This window comes from Mastigoproctus giganteus, chromosome 11 (genome assembly GCF_048544385.1).
Source record: "Mastigoproctus giganteus isolate SK-2022 chromosome 11, ASM4854438v1, whole genome shotgun sequence".
Taxonomy (NCBI): domain Eukaryota; kingdom Metazoa; phylum Arthropoda; class Arachnida; order Uropygi; family Thelyphonidae; genus Mastigoproctus; species Mastigoproctus giganteus.
Window position 1 is genome coordinate 100,755,492 of NC_143585.1, and position 12,937 is coordinate 100,768,428.

General features: G+C 37.5%; 1 protein-coding gene across 2 annotated transcripts in view; it reads right to left on the bottom strand.

Moving 5' to 3' along the window:
• Cdc23 (cell division cycle protein 23) overlaps nt 1-12,535 on the bottom strand; it is a 268,183-nt gene extending 255,648 nt beyond the window's left edge. For both annotated transcript variants that reach the window (XM_090385187.1, XM_090385186.1), the window contains exon 1: nt 12,416-12,535. In XM_090385187.1, the coding sequence (XP_090241313.1) occupies nt 12,416-12,516 (101 nt within the window). In that variant the 5' untranslated portion in view covers nt 12,517-12,535. The remainder of the gene's footprint in view (nt 1-12,415) is intronic.
• Nucleotides 12,536-12,937: the final 402 nt, after the last annotated feature.

Below are 12,937 nucleotides of genomic sequence, written 5' to 3' on the forward strand. Positions count from 1 at the left end.
AATTAATACAACAGAATATATATTTTAACAAAAAAGATTTAAGGAAACTTGACATGAAGGATTTCTTGTGACATCCAGCACGTATAACAATTAAAATCAAAAAGTTAATAAAAAATATAATAATTACATGTTTGTTTGTTTGTTTGTTTTTTGGAGCATTAGCAACTAAGGCCATATTGCTCCGGGATATGCGGTGGTCATTCCCTGACCTTTCCGCACCCTCCGTATTTGGTGATGACGGGCTCGAACCCCGGTCTAATCAAGAAGCATGTGCTACGCACTGCTGCTCCTTCCCACCTGGCTAAGGAGGCGCCTAATAATTACATAAGCATTAATTTATTTTACCATCTTATTTATGTTTATGCATTTATTATATTTTTATTAAAGATTTGATTTTAATTTAGGTATCTATCATTGTCACAAAAATAATGTTACGAATTTGTTTACAAATTTTTAACATAATTTAAAATGAACAAGTTAGTGCAAAGCATCATTTCAGTTCGTAGTAAATCACGAAAGTAGATGAAATGGCATTGTTTTTGTTACACTTGTGAATATCTTTACGAGCTGCCTGTCATTGCACTACTATCTCGAATAAGCAACGCTTCCCCAATAGAGAAGATTAATGTTACTTATTCTTAGCAGATACCACCACCCAGATGATACCGTTTCGAAGCTTTTTGGTCTCTCACCAGTGGGTGTGTAGGTACCCCAGTGATATAGGTGACAACCCAGTTAGTTATGAAGTTTAATCCCACAATATGAGAGATGCCAGATGGTGTACAATAGTAACGCATTAAAAACTGTATTGCTGGGGCACTACCTGCCCACTGATGAGAAGCCAACAAGCTTCAAAACAGTGCTGCCTGGGTGGCGGCATCTGCCGAGAATAAGTAACATTAGTCTTCTGTACTGGGGAAGCATTGCTTATTCAAGATAGTGCAATAACAGGCAACTCGTTGTGAAGACATTCATAATATGAGATGTACCAAAAACAATGCCATTTCACCTACTTTGGTGATTTATTATGAACAAATTATTTATTTACATTATCAAATTGATATTTATAACAAAATTAAACAAGAATTATTGAAATATAAGGAAAGGGCACACAATTATATGATGTTCTACTGTCAAATAAATTTACTGAAATGGTTGCTTTTCAATATAACTCAGAATTCAACCAAATCTTCTTTAAGTATTTGTGTTTTATCTATACCTCTCTTCCCCCATACCCTCTCCTAGGGTATGGGGGGAAGAGAGGTACAGATAAAACACAAATTTCAGCAGCATTTTCCTTAAGTTAAGGAAAATGCTGCTGAAATCTAATATCAACAGACCAACCAGAAAATTAATTAATAATATTTGAGGGGAAAAGGGGATTAACTGAGTAAGGTGAACAGGGACCAAGTTAATTAATGTAGTCAGTGTGTTACATTTCAGGCACATTAGCAAATACACGTAGTAATAATACATGATAAAAAAAAAAGGCAAAAACTTTTATGCTCAAACTGAGAGCATTTCATTTCCACACATCAGTCATATTGCCCAATTATTCCTCCAATCAATGCATGCCAATACACATCAAGCAATGCACCCCCCCATATCCAGTGCTTCAAAAATACAATACACAGTATATGAATAGCCTGTGAGATATGAAGAAAAAAATAATAATAATTGTCAGATCTCTACTGTTCCAATTTTAATGAAATTTGGGATTGCTTGCCAAATTTTTCTAAAAGAACTAAATATAAAATTTTATGAAAATCTATCTAACTGGAAGTCAAGTTGTTATATGGGGAGGGCAGGGCAGGACAGAGATAGAAGTGAAGACAACAGGCACTTTATGCATAAATGCTAATGTGCCTAAAAAAACTATGACATTAAAACAGGAATAACTAATATGCCAAAATTAGAAAACACACTAATAGAATAATTTACCTAGAGTGTTAAAAGGCTGTGACCAGTTCCAAAATGCCTGAATGTGACCAGGCACTGCAAAAATTTCAAACACATGACAGGTGAGAGGAAGCATTCAATGTTTCAGGTTACTAAGAGAATGCTTGGTAGGAAGTTGTAAGAAGACACAATCTTATGGTATTGAGGACATTAATATCCCGAGAGATTAATCTTTTCTTCCATAGTAGTATGGAAGAAAAGATGAATCAGTGTCTGGATTGATGAGTGAGTGAGTGAGTGAGAGAGAGAGAGAGAGAGAGAGAGAGAGAGAGAGCAAACAGAAAAAGGAAGACGAATAAGAAATGGCTGCAGAAAAATTTAAAGAATATAAAATTATAAAAGAAATCAAAACACATTTACAAAGCAGAAGTAAATTCTGATACTGGAACAAAAGAGTGGGTTATGGGGAAAGCATGTGGCATTGGTCCTCTTAAAGATCATGGTTCACAACTTCATGGAAAATATTCTCTTAGTAATTTGGATCCCTTTTCACCAGCCTTTGTGTGCTTTTGTTGAGAGTGCAACAAGATTAAATGCCAATTCAGCATTCTGATGGGCTTATATGAGGGCCTGAGGAACAGAAATGATGTCCTTGAAGAAATTAAAAGGAGGGACCGGACCCATCAAACACTCAGCTACCCAGCATAATGCTGGAGACCACAACACAAAAAAATCCTCTACAGAAAGCACTGGTCCCACATGAACTATTACTGGCAACTCTATTGTCAAGGAAATATATTTTGTAAAAAGGATAAGTGGAATAGAACCAGAGTATGTCCACTAGGGGCAAAAGTTGATGATGTAGCAGAGCAGCGATCATCTTTTAAGTTGGCAGGGATGGTGTCCCCATTTGTAGCAAAGATAGTAGTATGGCACCTGACATTTTATTTTTAATTTTTAGAATTTTTTTTAAAATTCTTTTTGAACAATGCCAATATGTTATCTTTTCTTAATCACAATACTTATTGTATCTAAAAAGGTAAACGCAGTTATGTTTTACACATACAATTAAGTATATTAAAAAAAAAAACACTGTGTGATTTAAATCTTTTATTTAGACAAAAAAAAAAAAAAAGAAAAGAAAAAGAATAAAAAAGTTATTCTGATTAAAATTGCACAGAAATGTTCCAGACATAAAAATAAAAGCATCAGTCACAGTCTGTTACATTTTCCAGTTTAAAAGACCACTAACTGCATGAAATTTTGAACATGTGCATACGTATATATATTCTGCTTATCTATTGTAAGCTTTGGCTTACTAGTAATGAAAAAATAAATAAATAAAATAATATATATATATATATATATATATTTAACATTGGAATATTATATCTTCTTACAACTTAGACTGATTCAGTAAACATTTAATTAAACATGGCAACAATTGATTAAAATAGGATCAGGTATTAATGGTTTAGGAATGTATGTAAAGGCGAAGCAAATTTCTCAGAAGGACGGTGAACTTCAACCTACAGAAGGTCAGGTCAGAATTCCTCAAAAAGGACTGAGCCAGGAGAAGTATACAGAGAAACGGGCTTAGAAGATCAAGGGAGAAGGAATTTATCGGGGATTATATTAAAATAAGGGGAGGGGGACTTTAGAACCAAATGAGATATATAAGGATTTGGTTGGCAGGAAAGAGAACGTAAATTGGTCATTTAGGGGGTAAGTTGATTGTTTAGCGAGTGAGTTTTTTTGGAGGAAGCGTAGTGGCGATGTTAAGAGACGTGTGGTAGTAGTGTACCGGGGAATATGTCTAAAGGGGTATAGATCAGAAAAGTTTAACTGGAATAGGAGCAGTATAGGCAAGGAGGGAATTTTGAGTGGAGTCCGAATAGCTGAATTTAGGATATGCAAAATATGACGAAAACCAGATAGTCCGTTAACACAGGATTTCGATCTGATAGTAAAAAGTGGGAAGAGGAAGTACAGAACAAAGGAATCGCGAAAATCAAAACCCGAATGGAAAACGTCCTGAAACCAAGTAGGTGGCCCGACCTGGAAAAGGGGATAATTAATTGTAAGTACTCTTTATCATTATTATACCTAGTCCAAGATATAGTTTGAGAGAGAAGTAACGTAATGTTCTTCTGTATTCCTATCTGCGAATGACTTGAGTAACCTGTACGATGAAAGGAGAACACCTAACTGATGTCTTTAAAATTACTGAAAACTGTAATTATTCCTTGTAGTAGATGAGATTTAGTATAAACTTTGGTAACTGTGGTTCTTGTGGAGTTTACTTGTACTGGACAATTTGTTGTAAAATTAACCCTTATTATTAATTACAATAATGTATGTACCTAAGTTTGAACACATATTAAACAATGTTGCAATTATATATGTATATGTCAGTTTGTCTCACTCTATTCTAGCTAACCCAAAATCCTTGGACTTGTATATGCAGTCAGAGGCCCAAGGGTAACATATAGTTCCCTAAATAAAATAAGAGTAGGTGGGGAAAAAAAAAAAAAAAAATATATATATATAAATTAATTAAATAATTGTATATATATATATAAATATAGTAGAGTACAAAGATATACCCTACACTACACATATTAATAAAAAACATATATATTTGACATTATTAATTTCAGATTTATGAAATAAATATTCCACTTTCAGATTTATTTCTAATTTGATGCCATTAACATGGGAACATTATTTATCAAGGGGCACTTCTCAGGTGCCTTTCCATCAGCACTGAGTTAGTATTAGTACTAGCGATATAGTGAAAGGAAGTCACAGGCTTTTGCTGCACCAAAAAAAAATAAATAAATAAAAAATAGATAAAATACAAATTGCTCATTTCCCAACAATCAACAACTCATTGGCTAAAAGAAAACTTACTACAATCTAGTCTAAACCTTCTTTCCCATTAATTTGAATTTATGGCCACCAGTTATAGAATTCTTTAATTGAAAATTCAACTTCCATTCATTCATTAGAATTGTTTAATTTAAGTGAAAATTCCACTTCTATTCATTTTACTAACCCCTTTCACAGCCTTATAAATTTCAATCAGGTCCCCTCTAAAGTACCTGGTTGCAAAGCTCTGTAGCCCACACATTTGAAGTCTTCTTGTATGGCCTCCCTTTTGCTGATCTCACCATGCGAGTTGCCCTTCTTTGCACCCATTCAAGAAACTCAGTCTTTTTTCAGATGAGGTCTCCAAATGTAGTCTTACAACTGCCTTGTACAGTGGAATTATGACCTCTATCTCTACAGTATATGTATGATAAATCATTGATAAGACACCATGGACTTTCCTGGCCACCTGTTTATACTGCTCAGAAAAATTCATATTTTCCTAAATGGTAACTCCCAGATCTCTTTCTTCCTCTGCTTTTATTTTTACCCCACCAAGTATAAGTTACTTTGGGATTGCTATCACCCAAGTGTAAGACCTTACATTCTGTTACATAAAAACATAGCTGCCACTTTTCTGATCATTCTTGAAGCCTGTTCCAGTCATCCTAAAGGTGACTTAGCACTAATCATTAACTACTCTCCCAATCTTACAGTATTCCAAATGCAGTCTTACAACTGCCTTGTACAGTGGAATTATGACCTCTATGTCTACAGTATATGTATGATAAATCATTGATAAGACACCTTGGACTTTCCTGGCCACCTGTTTATACTGCTCAGAAAAATTCATATTTTCCTAAATGGTAACTCCCAGATCTCTTTCTTCCTCTGCTTTTATTTTTACCCCACCAAGTATAAGTTACTTTGGGATTGCTATCACCCAAGTGTAAGACCTTACATTCTGTTACATAAAAACATAGCTGCCACTTTTCTGATCATTCTTGAAGCCTGTTCCAGTCATCCTGAAGGTGACTTAGCACTAATCATTAACTACTCTCCCAATCTCTGCAAATTTTGGCATCAGGTCCTTTATCCCTTCATTGATATTGCTAATGAATATTAGAAACAACAGTGATCCAGGAACTGATCCTTGGGGAACCCACTTCTAGCATTAGCATTAGTAGAGGCATTTGATGCAAGAAAGCAAGCTTATGCAGCATCAGCCAAAAAAAAAAAAAAAAAAACCCACTTCCACTTCACCCCTCTGTTCGTTCAAAATACCTGTCCAGCTGAGCCTTAAACTTATTTAGGCTATCAACCTCCACGACAAGGGATGGAAGTCTGTTCCACCAACCAACCACCCGCTGGCTAAAGGCAAATTTCCGCACGTCTATCCTACATCTGTCTTTCCTCAATTTGAATTTATGCCCTCTCAGGTGATTTTTCTGAGCTAGAGGAAGAATCCCATCAGCATTGAGCATGCTCAAACCATTCAAGGCTTTATACACCTCTATCAGATCACCTCGCTGGTGCCTAGTCTCCAGACACTGTAATTTGCAAAACTTAAGCCTTTCTTCGTAAGAGCACCCCTTTGTTCCATTCACTAATCTTGTTGCCCTTCTCTGTACTCGTTCCAGCAGCTCTACATCCTTCTTGAAATGAGGCCTCCAGACCTGTATACAGTACTCTAGGTGTGGCCTGACCATTGCCTTATACAAGGGAATAATCACTTCCTTATTCCTGCTGGAAAAATTCCTGTATATCATTGACAATACTCCATGAGCTACTCTTGCAGCCCGTCTGCACTGCTCAGAGAACTTCATATCTGCCTGCACAACCACCCCCAAGTCCCTTTCATTCTCTACCACTGTCAGTGTAGTACCACAGAGTTGATACGTTGCTCTGGGGTTGCTGTTTCCCATGTGTAGTACTTTACATTTGTCAATGTTAAACTTCATTTGCCACCTCTCAGCCCATCTGCTCAACCTTTCCAGATCCTGTTGCAGCATAGTGTCAGTAGTGTCCTTGACAACCCTGCCAACCTTCGTATCGTCTGCAAACTTGGACATTAAGCTTGATATACCATCATCAATATCATTTATAAATACAGAAAACAATAAAGGACCCAATACTGAACCCTGAGGGACTCCACTAATAACATTAGTCCACGATGAGCAGTGTCCATTGATTACCACTCTCTGTCTTCTCCCCCTCAACCACCCCTTTATCCATAGCAGCAATTTGCCTCCAATGCCACACTGTTCCAATTTGTGCAGCAGTCTTCCATGTGCAACAGTATCAAAAGCCTTTCTAAGATCCAAGTATATAATATCAAAGTTATTCCCTGCATCCAGTTTTTTTGTGACTGCATCACAGTATCCAATCAAATTGGTCAGGCAAGACTTCCCCTTAACAAAACCATGCTGTGCCCGAGCTATAACTGAAGTCTTGTCTAGATGATCCTGCAGTGCTTCTTTAACCAGTGCCTCCATTAATTTTCCGGGAACAGAAGTTAAACTCAAAGGTCTATAATTACTTGTGTCAGCCTTTGATCCTCCTTTGTGAATTGGGGTCACATTTGCACATCTCCAGTCCATGGGTACCTCCCCTGAGTCCAAGGAAGCTCTCATCATAAAAGCTCTCAGTTGGTCCCACTGTATAGAATTTAAATACTGTCTCAGTTCGTCGTAGTCGCCTTTACAAAAGCAATACCCCTTCATATAATAGTGATATATTGAAAGCGTAGAGGAGAAAGTTGTTACTATTGAATCTACGATATACATGAGAAGTTAATAAGTTAGAAAACAAGAATTAAAAGAAATGTGGTAAAATAACTATAAAGAACTAGAAGAAATGAATAACATATGAGGTAAAATAAAATAACATATAAGGTAAAATAAAATAACATAAAATTAAATAAAATATAATAACGTTAAAGCAACTAAAATAAAATAGTATATCACATGGCCGTATAACTATGACATTTAAGTGAGTTATTATTATTATTATTATTAGCCATATGGTGAAAAGAAGCCCGAGGATTATGCTGCACCAGCCAAAAAAAATTCTCCAAGTTACCCTGAGTGAGGGTGAGAGAGAGAGAGAGTGAGAGAGTCAGAATTAGAAAGGAATCACCAAGAAAGAGAGAGAAGAATGATGATATCCAGCTCAGGATCCTAGGTGTGCCAAGCCAATAGATGTGAGCCCCTGGGGTTAATTTATATGGCAATATGATATCCTATTTTATTTTAGTTGCTTTCACTTTATTCCATTTTATTTTACTTCATTTGTTATTAATTTCTTCTAGTTCTTTATAGTTATTTTACCTCATGTCGTTTAATTCTTGTTTTCTAACTTATTAACTTCTCATGAATATCATAGATTCGAGAGTAACAACTTTCTCCTATACACTTTCAATATATCACTATTTATACATTATGGTCATAGGATTCGTTTGCATAAGCAGTGTCCCTGGTCCATAAGGACATTTTCAAATTCAATCCATTAGGGTTGAATTTGAAAGTGTCTGCAATTCTGCCCAGACACGATAGGAGGGAGTATATGATGAGAGCCTTGTCGATCAATTCGGCCCTGGAAAGATTGTGCAAGACTCAAGGGGTAGAATTTTATTCAGCCTGGTCTATACTTGTTAACAGGAGAGACTGCTTCTACAGGGATGGGATACACTTAAATAGAAATGGTGCAACAATATTTGCTGATTCTATCAAGGCAGTGTTAGGTGGGTCGGAAAACTGCTAGCTTGGGGGGATACAAGGACTAATATATTAACAGTAGCCACTGGCAGAGGTGAAAGTGATTCCTGCACTGCTTCTATTGGAATGAGCAGCAGCCTGGAAAACAAGATGCAGGATATTTCAGAGACTGCTGGGAGTCATTGCGGTACAAGTAAACACATGGGTGGTTGTTGTTGTTATCGGAGTTTAATGGCGCATAAGCTACTATGGCTATAATGCGCCTACATGGGTGGTGTTAGGGTAGCTAGGAATAGGAACAGGTGCATGTATACTTGCATGTACCAATGCTAGGAGTTTGGTAAATAAATTTGATGAATTTGAGGTATTACTCAAAACATCAAAGGCAGATATTGTTGGGATATCAGAGATGTGGTGTCACACAGATATAAGGAATGCAGAACTGCAATTTGGGGAGTACAATGTGTACAGAAAGGATAGACAGGACAGGAAGGGAGGAGGGGTAATGCTATTAGTTAAGAAACATAAAATCCAAGGAAGTGAAGCCAATCAACATTGCTGGAGAGTGCAGTGTCGAGTCAGTTTGGTGTGACATAAGCATTGGGAGATCAAAATTGAGAGTAGGAGTGTGCTATAGGCCTAATGACTCTGATGAGTATAATAAGAAACTGTACAGGGAAATAGAGTGGGCCAGTAAATCAGAGAGTCTTATAATGGGGGACTTTAATTTCCCAGATATTGACTGGAATTTGTGGGTTGGTCACTCGCACACTAGCAAGGCTTTTGTGGATTTATTGGATGATTGTTTTCTACATCAGCATGTTCGTGAGGCAACAAGAGGGAGCAATACTCTTGATCTGATTATCAGTAGTGATTCTTCATGCATTAAGAACCTGCAGATAAATGAACCACTAGGTGGCAGTGATCACAGTGTGTTGAAGTGGGATTTACTCAAGGAGGTAACTACCATCAGAGGTAAAGGGAAGGGTTTTTGTTTTCGTAAAGGCGACTATGATGGTCTGAGACAGTATTTAAATTCTGTACAGTGGGACCAACTGATGATGTTACCAACAGCAAACTCAAAATGGGAAGCATTCAAGGAACTAATCTTGGAGGCTACCAGGCTTTACATACCAACTAAGAAATATTGTTCAAGGTTTAGGCCTAAATGGTTGTCAGATGAACTAATGAGACATGTGGCAGAGAAGAAAAATGCATGGGATACATACAAATTAACACATGACACAGAAGCTATGATAGATACAAGTTGATCTGTAACCAAGTTACAAAGGGGATTAGGCAGGCAAAGGCAGATTATGAGAAATCCTTGGCAAAGGATGCAAAGAAAAACAGAAAAGAGTCCTTTACCTATTTAAACTCTAGAAGGAGAGGGATGAATCAGATTGGTCCACTGGATATTGATGGTTCAACAGTTGAGGATTCTGCTCAGGTGGCTAACAAACTAAAAGAGAATTTTGCATCTACATTCACACGAGGAGTTATTCAAGAAGGGGAATGCCAGAGGTGAAATAAACTCTGGCAGTGAGCTAGATGATTTTGTAATAACTGAGAGGAAAGGGGAGGAGAAATTGTTGAGGATAAACATAAAAAAGGCACCTGGGGTGGATGGGATCTATCCAGTTATATTAAAGGAGGCAGCAAAGGAAGTAAGGAAACCCTTAGCCATAATTATGAGAGCTTCTTTAAATTCAGGGGAGGTACCCATAGACTGGAGAGGTTCAAATGTGACCCAAATTCACAAAGGAGGATCAAAGACTGACAAGTAATTATAGACCTGTGAGTTTAACTTCTGTTCCAGGAAAATTAATGGAGGCACTGGTTAAAGAAGCACTGCAGGATCATCTAGCCAAGACTTCAGTTATAGCTCAGACACAGCATGGTTTTGTTAAGGGAAAGTATTACCTGTCCAATTTGATTGGATACTATGATGCAGTCACAAAAGAACTGGATGCAGGGAATAACTTTGATATTATATATTTGGATCTTGGAAAGGCTTTTGATACTGCTGCACATGGAAGATTGCTCCACAAATTGGAGCAGTGCGGCATTGGAAGCAAATTGCTGCTATGGATAAAGGGATGGTTGAGGGGGAGAAGACAGAGAGCGGTAATCAATGGACACTGCACATCATGGACTGTTGTTATTAGTGGAGTTCCTCAGGGTTCAGTGTTGGGTCCATTGTTGTTTTCTGTATTTATAAATGATATTGATGATGGCATATCAAGCTTAATATCCAAGTTTGCAGACGATACAAAGGTTGGCAGGGTTGTTAAGGACACTACTGACACTATGCTGCTGCAACATCTGGAAAGGTTGAGCAGATGGGCTGAGAGGTGGCAAATGAAGTTTAACGTTGACAAATGTATATTACTACATATGGGAAACAGTAACCCTAGAGTAATGTATCAACTGTGTGGTACTACACTGACAGTGGTAGAGAATGAAAAGGACCTGGGGGTAATTGTGCAGGCAGATATCAAGTTCTCTGAGCAGTGCAGATGGGCTACAAGAGTAGCTCATGGTGTCTTGTCAATGATATACAGAAATTTTTCTAGCAGGGATAAGGAGGTAATTATTCCCTTGTATAAGGCAATGGTCAGGCAAAGGGTGACCATTGCCTTAATGAGGTCTCCAGACCTGTATACAAAGGGTGTATACAGGTCTGGAGGCCTCATTTCAAGAAGGATGTAGAGCTGCTGAAATGAGTACAGAGAAGGGCAACAAGATTAGTGAATGGAACAAAGGGTTGCTCTTACAAAGAAAGGCTTAAATGTTTTTGCAAATTACAGTATCTGGAGACTACGCACCGGCGAGGTGATCTGATAGAGGAGTATAAAGCCCAGAGTGGTTTGAGCATGCTCAATGCCAATGAGATTCTTCCTCTTGCTCAGAATAATCACCTGAGAGGGCATAAATTCAAATTGTGGAAAGACAGATGCAGGAACAGATGTGCAGAAATTTGCCTTTAGCCAGCGGGTAGTTGGTTGGTGGAACAGACTTCCATTCCTTGTTGTGTAAGTTGATAGTCTAAATAAATTTAATGCTCAGCTGGACAGGTATTTCGAACGAATGGAGGGGTGAAATGGGAGTGTTTGTTTGTTTTTTTTTTTTTTTTTGGCTGAGACTGCATAAGCTTGTTTTCTTGCATCATATGCCTCTACTAATGCTAATAATACTTAATATATTTCTTTTCCACTCCAATCGTTTTCCATTCTTTATTTATTTACTTACTGTTATTATATATAAATTCCGTTTATTAGCTCTTGGTCAAAAGTCCATACAATACAGACAGGCAATATAAAGACAAACAGGCCAGTGGTCGCAGATTTATCCAGAGGCATACTCAACAAAGTGACAGACCGACATAGTCATTATTATTATTATTATTAGCTATCTGGTGCAAGGAAGCCTGAGGCTTATGCTGCACCAGCCAAAAAAAAAAAAAAAAATTCCCGAGTTACCCTGAGAGAGTCAAAAGGGAATCACCAAGAAAGAGAAGAATGATGATATCCACCTCAGGACCCTGGGTGTGCCAAGCCCATACTCACCAGATATGAGCCCCTGGTCAAGATGTACCACTTATAATGACAAAATTACAATGACAAGCTTGCCTCGGAACAACCAAGGAACCGTGTGTGCGTGTGTGTGTGTGTATATATATATATATATATACTGTATATATTCGGAGACAGAATGAAAGTTCAAAAATCTTGAATAAAAATAGTGACATTTAGTCGGTCAATGCAGTTAAATAACGGTACGCTGCATATGAAAGCATCTACTTCATACATGTGCACGTGGTATGTAAACATAACAAACACAAACTTAGACGAAAGTCAACAACTGACATTCGCATATTTACTTCCAAACATATTAAATGCTTTATAATAAACGAATCATATATGTACCACTTGGCACTCTGTCTCAAGCTTCTCTCAAAACATTCATGGCGAAGTTTCAGTAAATCAGCTTTAACTACTTTCAAATCCCACGCTGAGACTGTCGCCATTGCACTTCACGGGTTTTTGTCACCAGAGGCCGCAAAACTCAATCAAGAGTATATTTCAAACTTATTATATAATATCGGTGTAAAAACACCATAGTTTACCCATAAGTTTAACTGCATACGTAGTGTAAAGGCTCGTTTAGATTTTGTCTCATATTGTGGCTACCTTCACAACAAGATACCAGGTATTGCACTACTCACTGATATTGTGTAAAAAGGATAGATGGATTAGGACTAGGGTATTTCACCCCGGGGGCTCACATCTGGTGAGTATGGGCTTGGCACACCCAGGGTCCTGAGCTGGATATCATCATTCTTCTTTCTTGGTGATTCCCTTCTACTTTTGACTCTCTCTCTCTCTCTCTCTCTCAGGGTTACTGGGGAACTTTTTTTTTTTTTTCCTGGTGCAGCATAAGCCTCAGGC